Raw genomic sequence first — 26664 nt, forward strand, 5'->3', positions numbered from 1 at the left:
ATTAATCAAGGACCATCAAGAAACATTTTGGATATGTGTATAAGAGCTTACGGCCGTAAACATAGAGTTTACTGCCGTAAACTCTTCAAATGGTCCCTAATTTGTCCAAATCACCTTTCCATGCCTTGAATCTAACCCTAGAATTTTCCCTCAAGAGATATGAAGCCATTTAGCAACCAAAAGCACCCCACCATGAGTTTACGGTCGTAAACTCATGGGGAATGGGACTTAGGGCCGAAAACTCCTTAAGAGTAAACTCCATATCCAAGCCATATGTGTCCTTAAATGCCACCCGGGTCCGTCCAAACGCTTGTAATGAAGTGTTTTCGCGATTAGAAGTGTTTGTCCCTAACAAATAAATTATTCAAGTCCTAATTAGATACAAACGTGTATCTTGTCATAATACATAGGAATCTTGTGCGTTTGCAAACTCCGAACTGACGTTTAGGATCCAAACCGATGCTTTCCTTAACCGGTGAGTTCATACCCCTACCATTTTTCAAATGTTTTCAGGGGGAATACAAGCAAAAGTACAAGGAAATCTTGTACTCAAATTTATTATTTCCAGTTCAAATGTTTTTATTCTGTATGTTTTAATATTGAAAACTGTGTTTATCAAATAGTTCGAATTACGAAGTTAGCTTTCAGTTAGCTTTCAGACTAATCATAGATTTCTTGATAAAATGTTACAATTTAAATTATATTTCAAAATCTACGAATAATTCATACTAATCATCAATTAGAACTAATATGAATACGAATACGAAAGTACAACTAGGAATAGAATGAATACGAAATTACAACTAGGAACATAACGAATACGAAAGTTTAACTAGGAACAGAACGAATACGAAAGTATAACTAGGAATAGAACGAATACGAATACTAAAGTAATAATGCGAATACGAATGCGAATACAAATACGAATACAAATAGGATTAGGATTAGGAGTAGGAATGCGAATATGAATGCGAATATGCATACGAATACGAATACGAATACGAATAGGATTAGGATTAGGAGTAGGAATACGAATACGAATGTGAATACGAATACGAATACTATTAGGAGTAGGAATAGGGATACGAATACGACTGCGAATGCGAATACGAATACGAATACGAATATGAATACGAATACGAATAGTATTAGGAGTAGGAATAGGGATACGAATACGACTGCGAATGCGAATATGAATACGAATACGAATAGTATTAGGAGTAGGAATAGGGATACGAATACGAATACGACTGTGAATACGAATGCGAATACGAATACGAATACGAATACGAATACGAATACGAATATGATTAGGATTAGGAGTAGGAATACGAATACGAATGTGAATACGAATACGAATAGGACTACAAATATGAATACGAATACAAATATAAAATACGAATATGAATATGATTAAGAATAGGAATACGAATACGAAGGCACACACCTAGGTACATTCAAGTGTAACACAATTAGGATATCGGAATACTTAGCTAGTATAACAAGTATGAAAGGTAATCAAACATTACATTGGGATTCGATAACTAAACATACTTTTAGGAAAATATAGGATTTTCCTGGGATCTCAGTTGAACATAACCAGAACCGTGTAACCTAATAGTTAACCAAACATTACTTTTAAGAAAATATAGGATTTTCTTGGATATCAATCTTTTCGGAAAACCAAAGGAAACTCGTACATTTCCAGAAAACAAACATCTTATGAACTCACCAGCTTTATGCTGATTTTCAAACTGCTTGTATTCTCAGGTCCATATTAGACAGATATTCGCGATCTTTTGGAGAAGACGGATCGTACAGAAGACTCGTCTCTACTTTTGTTCATATGATATATGTATAACCTTTGTAACACTTTGCTTTCAAACAAATGTAATTATTCATATGTAATGTAATGGTTGTTTACTCTGCTTACTATGTACATTGGTTGTGATATTCATGACGTCCTCCGCCCCGGAATGTTTCCGCCTTCGGTTTCGGGGTGTGACACAAATCCCCTTTCTCCCTCCAAGAGACTCTAGTTATAACTACATGCTACGATCGTACACTTAATAGGTGCAAACTGACAAAAACTCGTTAGATCCTTAATCGAATTTACGCGAAGAAAAAGGTATAAACTCATTACAGGACCAATGATCCATGTAAGTGAACCACTAAGGCATCACTAAACATGTAAATCATTTCAAGACCCAAATGGAATGAGATTATATAACATGGGCCCGAAATATATATGAAAGGACAACTAAGGCCCATTTCACATGTAAAGTATTTACAGGCCCAAATAGCACACAAATAGTATCCAAGGTCCGTCTCACATGTTAATGGGTCAATGAGGCCCAATAAATATATAAATTGTATACATGACCTATCACACATAGAAATGGGCCACTAAGGCCCAATAACCTAGAAAATGATCAAATTAAATCCGTTTATTAGTTTATCGTTGGTTTTGGTTCAGGTATTCACTAAAATATCCAAAGAATGAAGAACACATATAAAACTCATTCACAGGCCCAATAAACATGTAGATGGACCACTAAGGCCCACTATACGTGTCTATTATTTTCAGGCTCAAAAGGAATGTGAATGTCTATCCTAAGCCCAATATACTTGTAAAAGGACACTAAGGCCCACTAAACATGTATATTATTTCCATGCCCAATAAGGATATGAATATCATTTTTAACCCGTTTGTTATTGTTTTGTTTATTTTAGCTTGATTATTTACATAATTGATATCTAAAGCCCACTTTTTGTAAAAATGACGTTCTTGGCCCAATAAGCCAAAAATTTGCGATTAAAGCCCAATTTTGTAACAATAACACTTTAGTCTCCATTTTTGTTCAAAACTTGTGTTGGTGGCTAGTTTGTGGTAAAAATAACATTTATAAACTCCTTTTTGTCAAAAATATCATTTTGGCTTGATTTTTTTGAAAATGCACATTTTTCTGGTTTTGGGCTTTTCCGACCTAGTTTTTGGAAAATTTGTAGAAAATTCATCGTAGGTCGAAATTTGGATCCGTAAATTCTGGAAGTTTGGAAAATTTGTCTAATTTGTTCACAATATTTCTCATAATTTTTGATGGCCTCAAACTAGTGTTAAATTACTCATCTTCACAGGTTGGTCCGAAATTATTTCAAATATGATAGGCGGTTTTGGAAAATTCGCCAAAAATTGTAGAAAAATCGTATGAAAACGTGAGAGTAGTCATTTTAAAGTTATAAAACTGCACTTTATCCATGTAAAACAGTTTTGAAAAATACTTCCATTAAGAGGGTAAAAACAGTCCGATATTGGACTAAAACTTTCCTGTTAAAAGCTGTTTTGTGAGTTTAGTTTATAGATCTTTGAACACAACACTCATTTTTGCTATATCAAGTATACAAATCCCAGATCTACAAGTTTACATCTATTATATGTGATAAAACATACTTTTCTCATGATTCATATGAAGATCCTAGTGATACACTTCAAGTTTCTTAATATATTTTTATATTAGTGAAGAAAATCAACACATAATCACCAAATGTTTCAAGAAAACACACATAATCATGCATATATACATAGATCTACACATAATACTTGTATTCTACCACCAAAAAACAAGTAAAAACAGAAAACAAGGGGGTATGAACTCACCTTGCTTTGTTGTTCTTGGTTTGAAGAAGAAATGGAAGAAGATGATGTGATTCTTGGCCCTAGCAAGCTTCTTGAGAGGTTTTTGAGCTTAGATGGGTTATAAGATGCAAGATCACGAAACTGCATGAGTTAAGAGAAGATTTTTGAAGTAATCAAGAAACTAGACCATGGATCTAAGCATAAACTTACCAAGGATGATGATTTTGGTGAAGAATCCTCTTGAAACTAGACACCAAACTTGAGATTTTTTATGGAAGAAGGAAGAGGTTTTTGAGAGTGTTTGAGAGAGTTTTTGAGAGAGAATGGAGATAGTGAGAGGGTTTGGCCGAGAGTATGGAGAGGAGGGAGAGAGATCATGATCTTGTTATCTGTGAGGTAATACCTAGTCTTGAAACATGAGATTTTACCATAGTTACATGGTGGTTAAACATGAGTTGTCATATGCATGTTTAATCTTCATTCATCCTTTATTCCCCCCCCCCCCCCCCTTTCTTTGATTATTTATTTATCTATGACCGAGAATTGGGCTAGAGAGGTAAAAAAATTACTTTAGGCCCAATCATGGTCTTTCCTTGAAATCATAAGGCCCAACAATTTTCTTTTCGGCTCATTGAGCTCTTAAGGTGGTTTATGACCCAATATGACTTAAAAGGATGGGTTATGGTCCATTAGGGCTAATTTGAGTTGTTATGGCCCAATAGGCCCGTTAAAGGTAAAAATAATATTTTAGGCCCATTATGGCCCAAAATGTTAAGTTTCATGAAGGTGGGTCCAATTAGAGCCCATTTAGGGTTCCTAGGCCCAAGATGGTGAAGTTGGAGATTTATTGGTCCATTAGGCCCAATAAGAGAATCCTAGTCAATAATGAACTTGTGTCGGGATTTCTAGGGTTTCCAACCCTTATTTGAACATATGAGATATATTTGAATGAGAATGGAGTATAGTATTCACATAGAGTACCGGTTATTACTCTAAGTGAATGATTGCATGAGAGTAGAATTTCCTAGCAAAATGCTAGTTGTGACACCGGATCACGAGTACTCTATTCTTGCTATGCATTGGCTACCTACTCGCTCTCAAGACATCTCATAGCAGCAGGATTCCCTAGACTAAGGCATCACAAATCAGGCCACTCTAGTCCTAATATGAATACCTAGTCTACTCTAGCATGCATAACGTATCATAACATATCTCATAACACATATTGTAAGCATATTTTGGGGATTTTACCGTTCAGGCGCTGGTTGACCGTACACACTGCTTCTTCTTTGGTTATCACAAAATCTCTTATAAAATTTTATGCTTTTATTATTGAATTTTTTTCTCAAATCCTCGGTTTGACTTCAGTTACGCCCGAAGGTGCACCCGAATCCCTCAAACCAAGGCTCTGATACCAACTTGTAACAACGTAAATTTCCAATTTTTTTTTTCATTTCTTAAACATGTTTTCATCCAAATCAAGTCATAAAAATCCAATGTATCATATCATCATACAAAACATATAAATCCCAATATCATAAAATAAATCCTCCGCTAGTGTGTACAGATCACGCCGGCGCCTTCCCACGGTCCTCGCTAGTACCTGAAACACATAACACAACAACTGTAAGCATAAATGCTTAGTGAGTTCCCTAAAATACTACTTACGCACATACGCCCTCCCAGGTCATGACCTTCCGGTCCATGTGTCTCAGGGGACTTCCGTCCCGACCCGGTAAACCTTACGGTCCTACCCGCGTCGACCTTCCGGTCCATGTCACAATGCCTTCCGACCCATAACATAAATGCCTTCTGGACCATAACATAATGTCTTCCGGCCCATATCAAGCATAGCATACATAGCACATACAAACGGTTAACTTATTCATAGACACTGCATACAACTCATGACATATCCGACCTACCGGTCACACATAAATACCCTTCCGGGTTCAGTATAGTGAGAAGACTTACCTCGTAGGAAGTCTAGAATCTCACATGCTCGCTATCTCCGAATCTCGAAACGAAGACCCAACCCTGCCTAATCATAACGAAATGTCATTCTAATTAATATAGACTTCTAAGACTAGGCTTCACCCTTTTTATTATTCCTCAGACGGGTAAAAGACCATTTCACCCCTCCTTGACTCAAAGTCCACATGTTGACCAAAACCCTAAAAGTCAACAAAAGTCAACATACCACAGTACGCGGGGCGTACATCAATGAACCACACTCGGGGTCTCAACCCCTTACGCTGCACGTATTGGGAGTTACGCCCAGCATAATTCCCAGATTCAGCCATACCATATTTTTGGTCTTAAATGGTTAAGACACTTCTTCAACTTCTAGATCCGGCTCTCTTTAAGTCTCCTAACCCATAAAGTCGGAACCTTTAAGCCTTAGCATGGCTGTAAAGGCTCCCACACTCTTTTGTACCTTTCCTTTTCAACTCAAAAGATCTAGATCTCATGCATGGCTAATCATTTACGTCCAAGATTACATTTTTATGAACATACAACTCAAATAGACCTGGAATATGATAGATCTAAGCCAATGGAGACTACTTTCTCATAAAGTCTCCATCTTTGGGACCAAAACCCTAGAAATTGGTCCAAGAAGCATATCATAAGAACTAGAAGGCAAGATCTGAACTTTTTACCTCAGGAAGAAGCTCCAACCTTTGCTATCCACGGATCTACACTTGTACACCAACTTCTAGCCTCCACAATGGACCCTCTTCTCTTTTGCTACCTTGAAATGACACCTCAAAGCTTAGAACACTCACCATCAAGCTATAAACGAAGGAACAACTCTCTTAGGGTTTATTTCTGAAGGAACCAAGCCATCTCATTCCTTTTATAGCCAACAACCCCAATTAGGGTTTTGGGTCTGGACTGGTTACGCCCGGTGTAACCTTAGGTACGCCCAACGTACCCGGGTGATAACACGTTTAATGAGGCATGCGAGTATGCGCAGCGTACTCGCCCAACATAAAGGCCAAAAAATGACAATTATTTAAAAGATGAAGGGTTAATTGGTTGTACCTGAATTTCGGGCTGTTACAAATAATAAGTGTGAGATAAATAATAAAAACTTCTAAAAATAATTAAAGATTAATATATCCATCTTAAATGAAAAAATAAATAAATTATATTATATGAAAATGGTTGTGCTATAAGTACCCCACTTAACCAATTTTACCCCCCCTCCCCCCTCCTAACATCAATCAAATCAACTTTTTTATTTTTGATTTAACATTATTTTTTTCCTTTTCTTTTTTTTTTCCTTTTTGTTTTTGATTTTTTTCCTTGTATTTTATATTTTAATATTATTATTATTATTATTATTATAAATTTCAATAATAAAAAAAATTCGGACAACATTTTAAATTTCGGATGACATTTTAAAATTCGGTAAACATTATAAATTCGCACGACATTATAAAATTCGAACGACTTTTTGTTTGTAATTAAAAAATATAAAAAAATATTTAAAAACCGATTTTATATAGCCGTTTGAATTTATAATGTCGTCCGAATGTTAAAATTTTGTGTGAAAATAATAATAATAATAATAATAATTATAATCAAAATATAATAATAATAATAATAATATAATAATAATAATAATAATAATAATAATAAAAGAATTAAAAACAACAAAAAAAAACAAAATAGAAAAAAAAAAAAATCAAATAATAGAGGGTGGAATTGGAAAAAGAAGAGAGGTATTTATAGAAAACCTCTATGAAATATCAAAATAGGGACAGAAATTTGTAACTAGAATCTTTTAGGGACCAAACCCATAAAAATCCGCTAAACTCAAGTACCAAGAATGTAATTTGGAGACGCACGGTAGAAAATCGACACCAACATGTATTGTTAATCAAGTTTGATGGAGTCACCTCGTAAGTCGTAACCGGATTAGATTCTCCTCATTCAAAATCAACACGACTCTAATTCCAAACTACAAACTCAAAATCTCAGTATGGGCCTACCGGAGATCGTCGACGTTGCTCGGAATTTCTCCGTCATCATCAGAGTTCAGGGCCCTGTAAGCTTCAAGTTCTACCTATTTTAAAGTCAAAACCCCTTTCTCCGTAACCTCAAATTTTGAACTGTTTTTTTCCCCTCACATTTGATTAAATTCAGGACCCAAAAGGACTGAAGATGAGAAAGCACGCTTTCCATCATTACATGTATGTTAATTGCACTTCAAACTGTTAATTCCGTAGTTGCTTCAGCTCTTCATTCTTGTTCTATCGATTAATTCCTAATACGTTCATGTAATTTTATGTTAATCGTAATTATCAGTTTTCTTCCAACTCTTAACTGCTTCACCAAATCTATTCAATAATTAGTCAATCAAGATCATAATCAGCTTTTGACCAACACTTAAACTGATAATTGCGACATCAATGATGCCACTGGTGATTTGAATTTGATCATGAGTAGTGATTACTGATAAATTAAACCTGAATTTGGTTTATTCCAACAAGGAGAAACTCCATTTCTATGTGTTTGGTGTTGGTTTGGAACAAACAAACCCTACTTTTTGATTTAACCCTTTTGATTATCCAAAGTTTTGATTCTACTTTTTGGTTATTGTAGCTCAGGGAAAACGACTCTTTCAGCATCTGGAGTGTTATTGCCTACTTCATTTAACGTTAGCAGTGAACCAATGTCATTGGTTCTCACAGTTGCATCCATAATCGAGCCATTTCTTTCACCAAAACATAGAGATCACATGTCTCAGGTCAAACATTAGTTGACTTTTCTTATAATTTTGGTATCATATGAGATATTGATGTGTAAATCTGTTTTCTTTTCTTCTTTTGTTTATAAAATTGATCAGGTCAAACCGGAGTTGATTTCTGGTTCTCAGATAGATATATTTGTGGAGGTAAAAGATATAATTTCTTATATTTAGGCTTTGTTTCTTTTTTACTTAATGCAAAAAGATTAATTTAATCAAGAAAAAAAAAGGCCTTAGTGCAATATGTTTATTTGTTGATAATCTTTACACATGCAGGGGAATGCTAAAGGAACTCCTCATTGGATACCTGCTGAACTTATAACGTTGGTAGACATGTTTTTTTGCTTGTACTTCTATTTGTTTATTTTACTAAATTACCCCTTGGTGCCAACAAAAGATGTACACTTTGACTTTTAAGGTCAAACAAAGTTAAATACTAATTTGAATTCTCAAAAGATATAGACTAGAGGATGTATCATTTATTATACTCAAAGGTTGAAAAGACTATATCTTTTGTTTGGGAAAAGACAGCTGCAAGTTTTTATAGATAAATTGTGGAATCTTTTTGAAAAATCATTTATAACTTTTTATTTTTTATTTTTTTTATGAAGGTTGATATTCCAGATTCATCGGTTGCTGTTGAATCTTTAGTAGGAGGGTCAATGGATCATGGGTGGGAAGTTGGTTGGTCTTTAGCCTCATATAATGATGCTCATCAACCGTATTTTGATTCTAAACAAAAAGAGGTATTTAATTTAACAAACATCATTTAAAATTTAAAATTTAAATACTCTGAATCATGGAATGGAATTGTTGATGGAATTGAAACGAAAAAAAAAAGTATGATTGTTTTGTCTGATAGAATGGAATGGATCATTCTTGAAAGAATGTGAATTAACGAAAAAGTCCTTTTTTTTTTAAACAGAAAAGTCTCGATTATTTAACATTTTGCCCAAATTAATAAAAAAGTCTTTTATTTTATTTTTATTTTTATTTTTTAATTTTAACAGGAAATGACAGAGTATGTGATTTTCCCAAAATAATGAGATTTTTTTGTTCAAAATTTTTTTTAGGACTTTCTCAAAAAGTTTCCCAAAATAATGGGACTTTTCTGCATAAAACCTTATTATTTATGTAAATCTCCAATGACTTCAATTTTTTTTTTTTTTTTTTTTTTTTTGAAATTTCATGGGTTTAGTTAAATTATAGTTTTTTGTTTCCTGAAAATAACTAGAAGATATATTATTACTAGAGTAAATTACACCAATAGTCCCTATGGTTTGGGGTAATTTACACGTTTGGTCCCTAACTTATTTTTTTAACTCGGAAAGTCCCTATTGTTTGTTTTTGTTATGCGTTTGGTCCTTGCCTTACCTAAAAAGACTATTATTTAAATAGGGAAAAATGATGGGGTAGGTAAGGTAAGGTGAGGGGGTGGGATTTCGGGTGTATTTATTTAAATAAATTAAAAAATGAAGGGGCAAAATAGTATTTTTAGGTAAGACAGGGACCAAGTGCGTATCAAAAACAAACATTAGGGACCTTCCGAGTTAAAAAAATAAGTTAGGGACCAAACATGCAAATTACCCTAAACCATAGCGAATGTGACCATTTGTGTAATTTATTATCTTATTTGGGTTTTAATGTGTGTTTATTATGCTAAAGTTGTCAATTTTTATTTTGGAATTTGGAATAAAAAATTGCGAGATAATCCATTTTAGTTTCCGTTATTCTTAAAGACAATCTTCTTCTTCTTTTTTTTTTTTTTTTAAAAGGTTTTATTATTTTAATATAATTACAATTTTTAAAAATAACACTCTGATCTCTATTGCAACTTTTTGGGGTTTACCGAGCTTTTACTATGTTTAATTTTTTAGTTTTTTTAAATAAAAGTTTGTTAGTTCTAATCATCTATTGTGTTCAGATGTAATATAAAAAATATTAATTGATTATTTCAGACTCAAAGATCTTCAATGCTGGAATCACAATCAAGTGATCCAACTCTAATAGGAAATTTGGGGACTCGAATTGCAATACTCAAACTTTCCACAAAAACTTTTCAGGTGCTTTTAATTTTTCTTTCACCAAATATATTTTGTGTAAAATATATTCTGTTATTTTGTTTTTGTTTTCAGTTACATAAATCTGGAGAATTAGTGGAAAATGATTTTGTGTAGGATCTTCCAAACCTAAAGATATGTTCTCCAATTAAGAGAGGGGATCTTCTTCTAGCAATTGGTGCTCCTTTTGGTGTTTTGTCTCCTTCCCACTTTTCCAACAGGTCATTCAACAAATAGCAACCTACTTTCTTTTTCTTTTTCTTTTTCTTTATTTATTTATTAAGTCATTCTATAATATAAACAAGTTTATGAAAAGTGGAATCTTATAATGAACAACAAATAAATCAAAACTTGGATGGTTTTAGTAACAACTTTTAGACTCCAATCACCAAATTAAAAAATGAAATAAAAACATGTTGCTTTTATTTAATTTGAGTAAATTACACAAATGGTCCCTATGGTTTGGGGTAATATGCACGTTTGGTCCCTAACTTATTTTTTTTAACTCAGAAGGTCCCTACAGTTTGTTTTTGTTGCGCGTTTAATCCCTGTCTTACCTAAAATGACTATTTTGCCCTTGATTTTTTAATTTATTTAAATGAACACAATCCCAATCCCATTTCCACCTCACTTTACCTTACCTTACCTACCCCACATTATTTAAATAAATTAAAAAATCAAGGGCAAAATAGTCTTTTTAGGTAAGATAGGGACTAAACGCGCAACAAAAGCAAACAGTAGGGACCTTCCGAGTTAAAAAAATAAGTTAGGGACCAAACGTGCAAATTACCACAAACCATAGGCACCATTCGTGTAATTTTGTCTCTTACTATTTTAAGATGATTGACAATTTGACATATTTACCCTTTGGTATTTGGAGCAGTATATCGGTTGGCTATGTTTCCAATTACTACCCTCCAAGTTCCTCTCACATATCATTGGTGATGGCAGATATTCGATGTCTTCCTGGTGAAAAACATTTATCTTTTTTATTTTTTAGTTGCATTAAAAAATTAAAATATATATATATATATATATATATATATATATATATATATATATATATATATATATATATAATTTTTTTTTCCAGGAATGGAAGGAAGTCCTGTTTTTGGGGAACAATCAGAGATAGTTGGCATGCTTACAAGGCCACTGAGGCAGAGGGGTAGTGGTGCTGAAGTTCAGGTAAGTTTTTTTTTTTTTTTTTAATTTTTTTTTATAGAAAAAAAAAAAAAAATACAATCAAAGCACAACGCCTTAATAAGAAAAAATTTGAAAGTTCAAATCTTGTTTTGATAACAGCTTGTGATTCCATGGGAAGCCATTGTGACATCATGTACAAGTTTTTTATCCCCCAACACAAAAACCTCCTTAAAACGCCACGTCATCCCTCCAAATCCGATAGAAAACGCCACGTCATCAATATGCCTTATAACAATCGGTGATGGTGTATGGGCATCCGGTGTTGTACTCAACCACCATGGCCTTATTCTCACTAATGCTCACCTCCTTGAGCCATGGCGCTTCAAGAAACCTCATGAAAACCATAAAAACACAATTTCCAATATCTTTTTCACACATTCAAAAGAAGCAAAACAAGAAAGGGAATTCAATCAAAGGGTACAAGTTCGAGTGGATAATCGTGTTTGGTGTGATGCAAATGTGGTGTATGTTTGTAAAGGTCCTTTGGATATTGCAATATTGAAGCTTGAGTTTGTGCCTCATAAGTTGCAACCGATTGTTATGGACTTTACTTGTCCCTTGATTGGATCCAAGGTTTATGTTGTTGGACATGGACTTTTTGGACCTCGTTGTGGTAAATATTGTTTTTCATAATTTCTTTTTTTAAAGTTTATGCCATGAAAATTAGAATATTTCGTTTTCTAGTCAAGATTATAGGGTTAAATGGAAAAAAATATCAATGAAATTATTTCGATTTGTATAATACAACATTCTGCTTTTAAAAAAAGGGAAATCTCCGATAAAGTCCCAATATTTTGTGTCAGTTTATGGTTTAATCCAAACTTTTATTAAAAAAATAGCAATGTGCTTATGGTGATTTGTATAATTCAACATTCTGCTCTAAAAAGGGAAATCTCTGATAAAGACCAAATATTTTGGGTTAGTTTACGGTTTAATCCAACTTTTATTTTTTGAACAGAAAAGTCTCGGTTATTTTATATTTTTTCCAAATTAACGAAATAGTTGATATTTTTTTTTTCGACAGAAAATGGCAAATTATCGTATGAAATTAGATAATGGAGACTTTTCTATTCAAAAAATAAATGTTGGGATTAAACAAAATATTAGGACGATATTGGAGATTTCCCTTAAAAAAAGATGTGTTTATTGGATGTATTAAAGTTTAAATTCATAAAAAGTACATGATTTTGTCACATGAAAATTATAGTATTTCTTCTTTTAGTCAAAATTAAAGAGTTAAATGCAAAACATAACAATGTATCCAGTTAGGACAAAACGATTTTCACTCTATAATTGAATAGATTTTTCAAAGTATAATGTCCTAATAAGAAAATAATGTAATGTACAATGCTATAAATTTGAAAGTGTAATGATTTAATAAGAAAAATATCAAAGAGTACAATGCACTAATAGAAATAAATGAAAGTAGAATATGGTCACAACTAAAGAGATAAAAGTACACTGTTATTTCTTGCATTTACCACTAAAACTAGATACGTGTCTAGTCTCTTGCATTTTAAACCATTGATTCATATGAATTTTGCATCAGATTTTCTTCCATCAACTTGTGTGGGTGTGGTGGCAAAAGTAGTTAAAACTGGCGGAGATGGGGATATTCCGGCAATGATTGAAACAACTGCCGCCGTGCATCCTGGTGGTAGTGGTGGTGCTATTCTTAATTCAAATGGTCACATGATCAGTCTTGTTACTAGGTAACAAAACAAAATCAATCTACAAATTAATAAATTAGTAAGAAATTCATTTTGTTGCATAAATTTTGTAGTTAATGAGTTTTTAATTTTTTTTTTTTAACAGCAATGCTAAGCATGGTGGGGGGACAGTTATACCTCATTTAAACTTCAGCATTCCATGTGCAGCATTACAGCCTGTCTTCAACTTCTCAAAAGGTTCATTTTATTCATCATTACAACATTGAGTAGATTTTTTAGTGTACTAATAAGAAAAATATTGAAAAAGTGTAAACAACAATTTATTATTATCCAACCATAATAAAAAGAAGAGTAAATTACATGAATGGTCCCTATGATTTATTTTTTTTTAACTCGAAAGGTCCCTACTGTTTGTTTTTGTTACGCGCTTGTTCCCTATCTTACCTAAAAAGTAAATTGTTAGGTAAGACATGAAAATGGGTTAGGTACCACACGCGTAAATTACCTCAAACCATGGGGACCATTCGTGTAATTTACTCTAAGAAGAAAATGAGTCTCATTTGGTGTTTTCTTGCAGACATGAAAGATATATCAATCTTGAAAGATCTTGACAGACCAAATGAACAACTTTCTTCTGTATGGGCATTGATGCCGCCCGCATCCCCTGAACCAGGACCAGCTTTGCCCAACCCCCTGCCCGGGCTGCCCGGAGAAGAGAGAAAGGGTTCCAAATTTGCCAAATTTATAGCAAACAGACAAGAATTCCTTAAACAAGTATCGCCTCTTGACAACAAAGATGTTGATTCTTCAAAATATCTTCCCAGCAAATTGTGAAAGTGTGTTGTAATTTATGGCATACTAAGTCGTTTTTTTTCTGATTTCTATCGAGTGTTGTATGTATAAAGTGTTGACTGAATAAATAATAATGGTTAAATGAAATTAAAAAAATTAACGACAAACTTGAGGAAATAGAATGGAAAATTATATAAAGGCAAATTTCTAAAAGTTTTGACTATCGTGTTGTGATTAAATGTTGTTTGTATGAGTTGTAGTTTGGATAAACGACGATATATTAAGAAAAGGAAAGAGACAATATATAAGGATTAAGGACAAATCTTTAAAAGGTTATAATTTAATTGGGAAAGGTCTCAATTTCTAACTTCCCCCCCCCCCCCCCCCCCCCCCCCCCCCCTTTTTTTTTTGTATTAAATAGAATAAAAATACTAATGTATAAATTAATGAATTAGATATGTCCCGTCGAATATATCAAGTAAAATCATGATTTGTTGTAAATATATCAATTTTTTGCATGTTACAACTTACAAACGTGAAATTTAAGAGATCTTAGGAGGGGATAAGATTTTCATCGTTTTAAGTAAATGTCTTGATTGCATTTTTCCATTTGATTAAAAAAATATAGAAGGAAAACTATTCCATTATCATGACCTAGGTACATAAACCCAGCTCACATATTTTATTATTTGTTTTTAGGTTTTTTATTCCATATGGTTTTATTTTAACTAAGGTTTTATGCATTAATATGTATATATTAATGGTTGAGATATCATCTTAAAAATCCAACACCATCTCAATAAAATTTAAGAAAGTACCAAATCCGTGTATACCGGTGGAACCACAGTTATACAATTAATTAAACTTTTAAAATAAAAACTAAAAATTATTAATCAATTATTTTAAATAAATTATTAATTAATCGATTTTTTAGTTATATAAATTTTAATCATTGATTTAAATAAATATATGAAATTATACAACTTTATAATTTGTATTAAGTTTACTTTAATTTTTATTATAACGTTATGAATTTAATGTAATTAGAGTGAGAAATTTAAAATTTGAAATTTGAAATAGAGAATCAATACGTTTATAAATACCATTTATTAATTAGGAGATATAATATGATGTCACAAGGCACTATATATATATATATATATATATATATATATATATATATATATATATATTAATTAATTAATTAAGAGACTTAATAAGATGACACATGTCAAAAGAAGAATAAAACTATTCTTTTATTATATATATATATATATATATATATATATATATATATATATATATATATATATATATATATATATATATATATATAATAAATGAATAGTTTTATTCTATCCGACTTTTGTTTTAAATCTTGATGATTCTCAAGATTATCCAAACTTTACAGCTATTAGTTTTTTTCCAATCTTAATCGATTTCTTGTTACTTTAAATATTCAAACCGTACAACATACTGGAAAGCACCCAAGGGTCAAGAGGCAATAAATAGGATGTTGATGAGTATATATATATATATATATATATATATATATATATATATATATATATATATATATATATATATATATATATATATATATATATACTTTAAATCTAGCATAATGTATCCGTAGTAAAGATAAGATTTAGGGAAAAACCAAAAGAAAAGTGGGCACGAACTATATAATGCAAAATAGGTAGAAAACCCCAAAAAAGCTTGGTCAAATGGATCTAAGGCCTATTTTTTCAAGGGCCCCAAAATTTTCGTCCTCGTATAATAGCAGCCTGACATCAAATATTTTTCACATTTCTCAAGCCCAAATTCATCAGATAGGTTTTTAACTACGTTTGTGAATGAAAAAGGAAAATCATTGGATGTCTAAAATAAATAAATAAATAAATAATGGGAACAATACCAAAATAGGGGAATCAAAAGAAATTGGAAATTGAATTGTCCCTATGACCATATATATAACGCACGATTTCACGTTCATATTTCACTTTGAAGTTTAAGGGTTTTTGGTGGTCCATGGTGTGGTGAGAGCTTCACTATGGCATGACATTCCGGAGGAAATACGCGTTTTCATTAAAGGTGCCACGATGTGGCAGTATGTCTACCACGACGTGGTAACGACTGACTTGAAAAACCCTAATTTCTGTGCTTAGGGCCCTATTTAAAGGAAGTGATGGCTATGGTTTCCCTCACCCTCAGCCGCCATCACTTTCTAGGGTGTTCTTAAGCAACACTAGACCCTTTTGCAAGTTTGGAGTTCATTTTGGTGTCTTTGGTGCATTTTGTAGGAATAAGAAGAACGTGTGTAACACTCGTTTCTTGGATTAGATCAGTGTGATACATTAAGAAGTCAAAGGCATGGTTTTTGGGAAAAGCTATGGGTCACGACGTGACCATAAGGTGGTCATAACATGACGAGCCAAATGAGGTCACGACATGTGACAACCTGAAATTTTTTGCTTTGAAAGATCCAGCCATTCAATTCAAGTGAGTGTCAGACTCGTTTATGCTATCTTTTAGCATTGTTTAGAGTCCATTTTAGGGTTCAAAGCTTAGTACATTCAGGAATTGGGTATAGGATCGAGTTGCGTAAGTGTTTCGCGTTGAAATCAAGTCGAACACTCCATTAGAGGGAGTGTACGGCCGTACACACATGTGTGTGCGACCGTACACCCCCTTCCATAAGAGTGATATCCTTCCATTTCTAAGTCATTTCTTCAGTTTCCAAGTCAAGAACGCGATTTTTCTCTCAACTATCATCAAGCTTTTCACCCGATCTTCAAGAATGTAAGCCTTTCTTCCATTGTGATTAGTTGTTATCCTTCTTCACCTAGTAACACCCTTTGATTTCATCCATGGAAATCAACTTTTGGCTAGATCTTCAAATCTTCATCCATTTCACCAAGAACACATACTTGTTCTTGGTGACTATGAAACCTTTTGAACCTCCAAATCGTACGTACTCCTTCCTTATGCTTAGTACAAATTAGGAACACTAGTTTAACACCCTAAAAATGACCAAAACACAATAACATAAAGAGTGTACGGCCGTACACCCATGTGTGGCTGTACACCCCTCAAAACACCCCTAAAGGGCCTCCAAAATGCAAATCTAGCTTCAACACTTGATGAGAAATTGTCCCACAAGCTTCCCTATCATTCAAGCAAACTTTTGTGCACTTTTTACCATGAGTGTACGGTCATACACTCCATGGCCGTACACCCATGGCCGCACACTCCATTTAGTGGCCGTACACTCCCCTTAGATGAATCACATGTGATTCTAACACTTAGTCCAAGTGTGTCCTAGTCCCTAAAGGTGTTTCCTTGCATGTGGTTGCTTCTAAACACTATATTCATGCCAATATATGTCGTTGTATGTCATTTAGGACTCGCTGTGTGTCTCGAGACTTCATTCGTGGAACTTCTCATCCTTACACGCATATTCGTTTGAATCACCCGCATAAGGTGAGTTCATACCCCTATAACCAATCTTTTAGTTGTTTTTAATGCTTTTAAGGGAGGACTACAAGTTGAACACAATGGTAATCGTGTAAATGTTTTGCTAAACAACTTTTAAAGGATTGCTTATGTATTAATAAGTGATCAAAACGTTTCAAAAACTCTTTTAAAGTTATGTTACTTTATAGTTTACAAAACTCCGTTTATAAAGTATAATCATGACTTAGTAGATAAAATGAGTTTTTTCTTCAAAGTCAGTATCAATTCAAGTAAACATACTAGTAAACTATAATAGGTATAGTTTAGGGGTTTAGTTCATACTATAACAAGTACAGGGAGGAACATACTATAACAAGTACATGGAGGAACATACCATAACAATAGTTACATACTTATACGATGTTCCTAGTATTCTAGGAAGACATCGTATCCTTAACTCATTTTTTGTAACAAATTAAGGTGTTAATATATCTTTCTGGGTTTGCGTTAACACCGGTACGATTACAAGTACCAGGGTTAGCAAGCACGAGGTGATAAAACATAATAATATATCTTTCCGGGTTTACGTTAACACCAGTACGATTACACATACCAGGGTTAGCAGGTATGAGGTGATAAAACATAATAATATATCTTTCCGGGTTTGCGTTAACACCAGTACGATTACACGTACCATGGTTAACAGGCATGAGGTGATAAAACATAATAATATATCTTTACGGGTTTGCGTTAACACCAGTACGATTACACGTACCAAGGTTAGTAGGCACGAGGTGATAAAACATAATAACATATCTTTTCGGGTTTGCATTAATACGATTACGATTACACGTACCAGGATTAGCAGGCATGAGGTGATAGTGATATAGCGAACCAAAATTATTTATTAAAAAGGGTACATCTGCAAAGTACCGAACAATAATAAATATAATACATAAACTTCCTAGTAACATGAACATTAAGTAGAAAGGGGCCTATAATGCTAACTTTATGATTCTTTAGTGTATACATCAGGGATATATATTAATCGGGTCTAGGAGATAGTAGGACGTGTGGTTTCCGCTTCATTTCCTGTTCCTTGTTTGGTTGTGGGCTTAGAGCAGATGCACCCAGTCTACTATCTATCCGATCTTAGTTATATATATTCTGTATACACCAAGTAATCATAAAGAGTACCATGTATAGGTCAGGTCATAATATACTAATTCAAATACATCGTTTTCTAGTATAAGAACGTACTTTTCAGATAGAAAACGCAGTAGACTAAACTAGAAACTTATCAGTAAAAAGGGTTTAATCCATTTTATTAAACCAATATACTTAAAGGACCTTTAGTGGTTAATTCCATAATACCTTATTTTATACATCAGAGTTATATATAATTAATATACGATAGGCAGTTGGATGTGTGCTTTCCGCCTTACTTCCTGTTCCTTGTTTGGTTGTGGGCTTAGGGCAGATCCACATAATTAACTATTCGTTCGATATTAGATTATATATAACTAGTGTAAGCTAAGTGATTGTAGAAGGAACTACCGTGGTTACTATTTTTACTAAAGGAAATAAGGGTTTTTCTTAAAGAATGTTTTCATCAAATATAAAAGAACTATTACAATTAACTCCGTAGGTACCGAATGAATACACCAGGGTTATATACAGTAAAGATCTAACAACCAATGGGATGTGTGACCTCCGCCTCATTCCTTATTCCTTGTTTGATTGTGGGCTTAGGGCATATTCCCACAATCGATTGGTTGTTTATTCTAAATTGTATATAACTTGTAACCATTTAGTACCTATAGAAGGGATTGTAGAGTCATTTTTACTTATCTTTCATCATATTAGAAGATATAGGATCTTCTGGAGGAACAGGCGAACTTTTCTAAAAATAACTTTTAATTTACTTTACATCACTAAAATCTTATGAACTCACCAGCTTAAATGTTAATCCTCTCTTTCAAAATAACTTGTATTCTCAGGTAACTAGTAGACAGGTATGCGCGTTGGGATTCAGAAGATGGAGCATAGTTGCTTCATGTCTTGTTTTGTTATTTACTTTTAGATTTAACCTTTTATGAATCACTACTTGTAAACACTTTAATATTAATGCAATGGGTGTTGATTACTATGCTTACTATGATACATGTGTTGTGATACTAAACATGACGTCCTCCACCCCCAAACGTTTCCGCCGTTCCGGTTTGGGGGTGTGACATGACATGAGGAGAGTTGCAACCCAAGCCTATGATCTTTTAGGGTTTGCTTCATATTTAAGCACCCTAAACTCGATTTTAGGGTTCATTTCTAAGCCTCCGTCTCTCAAAACCTTTAGTTCTCCATGGTGATTTTGGTGTTCATTTGGGTGATTTTAGCTCTTTAATGAAGAAGAAGGTTCTTTTGGTGTATTATTTTGGCAAGAAAGTCTCCTCCTCACCATTTTGTGTTGCTCCTGGACCTTAATAAGTCCTCAAGATCTTGCCTTTCTCAATTAAGCATGCTAGATCTAAGTTTTACCCACTTTCCTCCATGTATGGGTTGAGTAGAATGCTTGGAATCCATAAAGTTGGCAACTTTATGGATCATTGAGGCATTTTCTCTAGTTCAAGTTTCAAATATGAGGATTGGTGTGGTTTTAGACTTCAAGTATGAGTCTTGATCTCTTATTGACTTAGTTAGGGTTCAAGTCATGCATTAGACATGCATGACTAAAAAAATGTGATTTTTTTATGGTTCATAGGGTTGGGGAAGATAATCTGGAAAGTATTAAGGAGTGACTTAAGGGATTAAGAGCTTAATGCTCAAAGTTGTCCAGGACGAATCTTACGACCTAAGCAATAGCATGTCACATCGTGAGAATGGTATATCACGACAAATCTCACTATGAATAATCTTCTAAAGTGAGATGACAACACTTTATTATGCTAGACGATCTTGTGAGTTATGTTGCTAGTGTGGACTTATAATCCACAAACGTATATAAAATGGGATACCATATTTATCAAATACTTTGAATATTTTTTCCTTTAATATGATTTACACTGGCCAAGGACTCCCTTAGCCATGTAGTTAAACAATTGCTCAAGCGACTTAACTGGTAAGGTGATTCTTCCAGATGATCGTTGAATTAGGATTTGTGAGAATCGGTTGGGCCGGGTATCTTGTCTTATATATATATATATATATATATATATATATATATATATATATATATATATATATATATATATTATATGGAGTGTTTGTTTTTGTAGGAATATAAACATGATTTATTATAATTTATATACCATGGGCTTGAAACCCCTATGCATCATACTAGGTTTTCTCATACATGACCCACTCAATTTATATGCATCATAGTTAACTATACTAAGGCTATTGGAATCTAAGTTAGGATGCTGAGTGTAACGTCCCAAAATAAGGACCAAAAAATTTCATTTTAATTTAATAAAACCAGTGTTCCTAAAACATCATCAATACAATCCATATAAAAAAGTGTATCAAACATCATATCAGATCAAACTAAATAACAAAAAGCAGGATGAGGCGGTGTGTGTCATGCAATCATCCTAAGCACTTCCCCTTGGAGCTGGAAGTACTTGAAACATAAACTGAAAACCGTAAGCACAAATTTTAGTGTGAAACATCCAAAAAATACGGTCCAAAAATTTCATTTTTAAATCATTAATAAAACCATAAATATCATCATCATATAAAAATCATAAACCATGTATCTCAAAATGTCATAACAATTGTCAACATAACAATCTCATATCAAATATCAGAGTAAATATCCCATGCTAAAAGTTGTGGTGTATGCCATGAAGTCATCCCGAGCTCTTCCCTTTGCTACTGGAAATACCTGAAACCAAAAACTGAAATTGTAAGCATGAAGCGTAGTGATTCTCCCCAAACTACCACATACCATACACATATACATGTAACTAGGAGATACAGGCCCTACCCACACTCATGGAGATACGGCCCCCACCCACACTCCACTAATTGGGAGATACGGGCCCCACCACACTTTGTTGACTATGAGATACGAGTTCCGCCCACACTCGGCTAATATGAGATACGGGCCCACCCACACTTGATTGCTATGAGATACGGGCCCTGCCCACACTCAGCTACTAACATGCATACAAGTATCACCCAGACAAGAAGTACATCTACACCTATCAAACAATAATATATATCCATACTCAAATAATGCTATGAGATACGGGCCCCGCCCATACTCTACTAAATAGGAGGTATGGTCCCCGCCCACACTCAACTACTGGTCATACACATAACATATATGGGCCGACCTTGGTGCCTTCAACCCGTTCTACTAGAGGAAAACTCACCTCTCAAAGTGGATGTTGAACGCGTGCATGAGGAATCTCTGTTGGCTACTCCCACGATTCCCCGGATAACTCTATTCAACAATACTTAGTCAGAAAATCTGATAATATTGCTTAGGATAAAATGACCATTTTACCCTTGGTCAAAGTCAACATTTTGATTGACTCGACTCGCCAAGTCAGCCTATCAACTCGTCGAGTCCTAAGTCCTAATAACCCTGATTCCGCAAACCAACTCATCGAGTCAACCCCATGACTCGCCGAGTTCCCGAGCTACTACTCATCGTGATTTAGAAAATCAACTCGCCGAGTCACCCTCAGACTCGTCGAGTTCTAGCTTGCTCAGAAACGGGACAATACGTCTCAACTTTTCGAGTTCCTTTATGGACTCGACCAATCTCTCTATCTGTTTGGGCCCTCTTAACAGATTAAGACCCTACACTCTAGTCTCAAGCTCCATACTACTTCTACATGTTGGGACTGTCCTCTTAAGGGTAAAGTTTCTAGCTTTACATGTTTATAACCCGTCTTAATGGGTTTAGCCCCAAACCCTAATTTCTTAAGTTGCAAATCTTAGTCCAAATGCCTTATCACTCCAAACCAAAACATGGAAACTGAGATCTAGGTCCTAAACACCCAATAAGCACATAAAGTCTCAGACTTTACATCTATGCATGGCCATTTTGGGCTAAAAAGGCCATGAGAAAGTCCTTAAGCTTGCATGGGGCTTCCATGGTCATAAAGTTTGCATCTTTATGACATGGAACCCCTTCTAGACCCCAGATCTAAAATATAAGTCACTTGGGACGTCCAAATCCCAAAGGCCAAGGTTCTTGAACCAAAACCCTCATAAAATGGAAGTAAATAGATCTAAGAAAAGAATTATCAAGTTAGAGACTTTCTTACCAGAAAATGTAGCAAATGGAGTGTAACTTTTGGATCTACACCTTCCCTCTTGATCCCTCTATCTTCTTCTTCTTTCACAAGCTACAAAAATGAACAAAGATCACTCAAAATAGCTCACACACTCAAGGAAAGCTCTAGGGTTTCGTGGATTAGGTTTTAGGACAAGGAGGCTGGAAATGAGGCCAAAGGGTGGGGGTTAAGGAGCTTAAATAGGGTGCAAAACCCATAGATTAGGGTTTCACTCTGGCCGAGCTACTCGTCGAGTCAGGGCTCTTAACTCGTCGAGTAGACAGCTCAAACCTCGTGTATAATCTGCCCTCCACTCGAAGAGTTAGTGCCACCAACTCGTTGAGTCCCTCTGTCAAAATAAATAAATAAATAAGTTAAATGTGTACCAGACACTTGGTGTTACATAAAGTTCCCCAAAATACAACATACCATACATAATAAACATATAATGGGCCCCGCCCAACATCGAGCCCCGCTCGGTATACAGATTGGGCCTTGCCCCGCCCAACATACATAATACATATAAAAAATAAACACATCTACATGCAAAAATCACAAATATACATAACATACAATATGGTCATTAGGCCCTGTCCGATAAGCATACAACTACATAACACTTGCAAGAGTCACGCAGACAACTAGCATACGAACATAGCATAAACATGCGTTGGCATTGGTTCCTTTGACCTGCTAAACCCAGTGAGGAAACTCACCTCGCACTGCTAAATCACACTGATAATCCTTGGCTACTGGTCCGACGAATCCCCGAGCTATCCATATCAAATAACACCCAATTAACAATTTGTAACGACCCAAAAATCCAAGGTAAAAATTTCATTTTTCATCATAGTCAAACACAAATGTTACTTAATCCAACCATTCAAAAACATTGCTTAATGAAAACATTTATCAGAGTTACATTCTAAAGTCACATAATGCAGAAAACACGGGTGTGTGCGCTGCGATCAAGCCGAGCCCTTCCTTGCAAAACCAATGATACCAGAAACCAAAAACAAAACTGTAAGTACGAAGCTTAATGAGTTCCCCATAACATACCCCACATAATCACATAACCCATATCAGCCATATAAGCTACATAAACCACATAAGCCATGCATGCAAACATATAAGGATGCCATGGAAACCCTCCAAGGTCTTACACTGGGTGCCATGGTGTAACACCGTAAAAATTTGAACAATTTTTCACTTTTGGAAACCATAAAATATCATTTGTAATCATAAATAAAAACATTGTGTAAACATTGTATCAGTACAAAACCCAAGATCAAAATACATAAACTCTGATGTGCGTGTGTACGAATCATGCCGGTGCCTTCCCGCGATCATCACTGGTACCTGAAACACATAACACATAACACATAACACTGTAAGCATAAATGCTTTGTGAGTTCCCCAAAATACCACTCTAACACATAATATCCACTCGAGGTTGTAACTCTGTTGACCCTCAGGTCTATGTGTCTAAGTGGGGCCCTCCAGCCCCAACACTCTATGGGCCCTCTAGCCCTAACTCTGTGGACCCGAAAGTCCTAACTCTGTGGACCCGAAGGTCCTAACTCTGTAACTCTGAATCATGCATAGCACATATCACAATAAATCATAGCACATAAATAACATGCAATTACTCTGGCACATAACTCTAAAATACTCTATCACATAACTCTGTTACCACACTAGGTAAAGTATAGTGAGAAGACTCACCTCGGGTATCTCGGTAATCTCTAACTCGGTAACGCTGGTCTAACCTCCGCCTAATCATATAAAATAAATACTCTAAATATTATAACTCTCAAAGGCTAGACTATGTCCTCATATGATACTCTCAGAAGGGTAGAAGACCATTTTACCCCTCTCACAACCCAAAAGCCCCACAGAAGACCATACCCTAAAAGTCAACTTTCCGGGTTACACTGCGCGTACCAGATGTGTACGCTGGGCGTACCCAGCTGCCTCTCAGGATCGGGGAACGCCACCCAGTACGCGGCGCGTACTGGGATTACGCCCAGCGTACTCCCCAACTTCAACCCTTTAACTCTCTAGGTCTTAAACAGTTAAGACTCACATCCAAATTCTAGATCCGACCACATCTAAGCCTCTTAATCCATAAAGCTGATGACTTTATGCCTTTGCATGGCTGGATAAGTCACCAACTCTCACAATGTTCCATCCTTTAACTCTAGAAGGCTTATACTCAAGCATAACCTCAAACTAATTACTAAAGATGGAAGCTTTATGGCTCTAAATCACTAATAGCACTGAATGGGGACAAATCTCGGACCATGGAGCACTTTACACTCATAAAGTCTCCACCTTTGGGGTTTTTAGCCCTAGCAAAAGCACATGCAACAAAAAATCAAAAGAAGATGAAAATTTTGAACTTTATACCTCTAAGTGTAGTCCCTTGCTCTGTAGATCTCAGATCCAAAATGGCACCTCAAGCTTTAGCTTCCAAGAACTCCTTTCCTTCTTCTTCACTAAGTCACCAAAGCACAAAAGCTCCAATCAACACTCTCACACACTAAGGACGATGGGGGCTCTCTTTTAGGGTTTCACTCACTGATATGGAGGCTGAGAAATGAGCCTTAGCACCTTTTAAATAGTGCACAATATGGAAATTAGGGTTTTGCACCTAGGCCGGGTACGCCCGGCGTAACTCTTGGTACGCCCAGTGTCCCTTGGCGACAACGCGTCCAACTTAAGCGCATGAGTACGCGCAGCGTACCCCTCTGGTACGCCCAGCGTACTCACTTGCTAAAGAAAACTCACTCAAGGACTAAACATGACCAATCCACAAAGAACAAGGATGAAAGAAGTGTACCTGAATCTCGAGGTGTTACAATTCTCCCCCACTCGAACCAGACTTTGCCCCCGAAGTCTCATTCCTTGAACAACTCTGGATGTTGCCCTCGCATCTCCGACTCTGTCTGCCAAGTCATCCCAGACCCCTTCCGATGTTGCCACTGAAACAAAACCAAAGGCACCTCCTTGTTCCTCAAAACCTTGATCTTCCGATCCCTGATTGCCACTGGTCTCTTAGCATAATTCATGCTCGCATCCACTTGAATATCCTCCAATGGTACCACTACCGACTCATTGGCTATACATTTTCGCAAGTGTGACACGTGGAAAGTGTCATGGATCTACCCTAACTCTGCAGGTAGCTGCAACCGGTAGGCTACCCTGCCTACCCTCGCGATCACCCAAAAAGGACCGATATATCGGGGCCCCAACTTGCCCCTCTTCCTGAATCAGATCACTCCTTTCCAAGGAGAGACCTTCAGGAGAACAAGGTCGCTGACCTGGAACTTGAGCTCGGACCGGCGCCTGTCCGCATAACTCTTTAGACGAATCTGAGCGGTCAACAACCTCTGCCTGACCTGCTGAATCTACTCAGTCGTCTGAAGCACGATCTCGGTACTACCCATAACACGCTGCCTGACTTCTCCCCAACAAATGGGGGTCCGACACCTTCTCCCATACAACAGCTCAAAGGGTGGCATACCGATGCTCGAATGATGGCTATTGTTGTAGGAAAACTCCGCCAAGGGTAAGTACGTGTCCCAACTCCCGCCGAAGTCCAACACACATGCCCAGAGCATATCCTCGAGCGTCTGAATCGTCCGCTCACTCTGTCCGTCAGTCTGGGGGTGGTACGTGGTACTGAAATGCAGTCTAGTACCCAATTCCTAATGGAATTTCTTCCAGAATCTAGAGGTGAAACGCACATCTCGGTCTGAGACAATCGAGATCGGCACTCCATGTCGTGCTACCACTTCCC

General features: G+C 35.4%; 1 protein-coding gene across 1 annotated transcript; it reads left to right on the forward strand.

The window, feature by feature from the left end:
- Positions 1 to 7518: 7518 nt before the first annotated feature.
- On the forward strand, positions 7519 to 14314 carry DEG15 (protease-like protein). Its single transcript, XM_078994262.1, has 14 exons — positions 7519 to 7691; positions 7790 to 7836; positions 8249 to 8393; positions 8493 to 8540; positions 8670 to 8720; positions 9005 to 9139; positions 10352 to 10456; positions 10571 to 10674; positions 11337 to 11422; positions 11547 to 11641; positions 11759 to 12272; positions 13209 to 13371; positions 13475 to 13566; positions 13907 to 14314. The coding sequence occupies exons 1-14, from the start codon at positions 7626 to 7628 to the stop codon at positions 14161 to 14163; spliced, it is 1908 nt and encodes a 635-aa protein (XP_078850388.1). The 5' UTR covers positions 7519 to 7625; the 3' UTR covers positions 14164 to 14314.
- The last annotated feature ends 12350 nt before the right edge of the window (positions 14315 to 26664 follow it).

Source organism: Lactuca saligna, chromosome 1 (genome assembly GCF_052625555.1).
Source record: "Lactuca saligna cultivar CGN05327 chromosome 1, ASM5262555v1, whole genome shotgun sequence".
In the NCBI taxonomy this organism is placed as follows: Eukaryota; Viridiplantae; Streptophyta; class Magnoliopsida; order Asterales; family Asteraceae; genus Lactuca; species Lactuca saligna.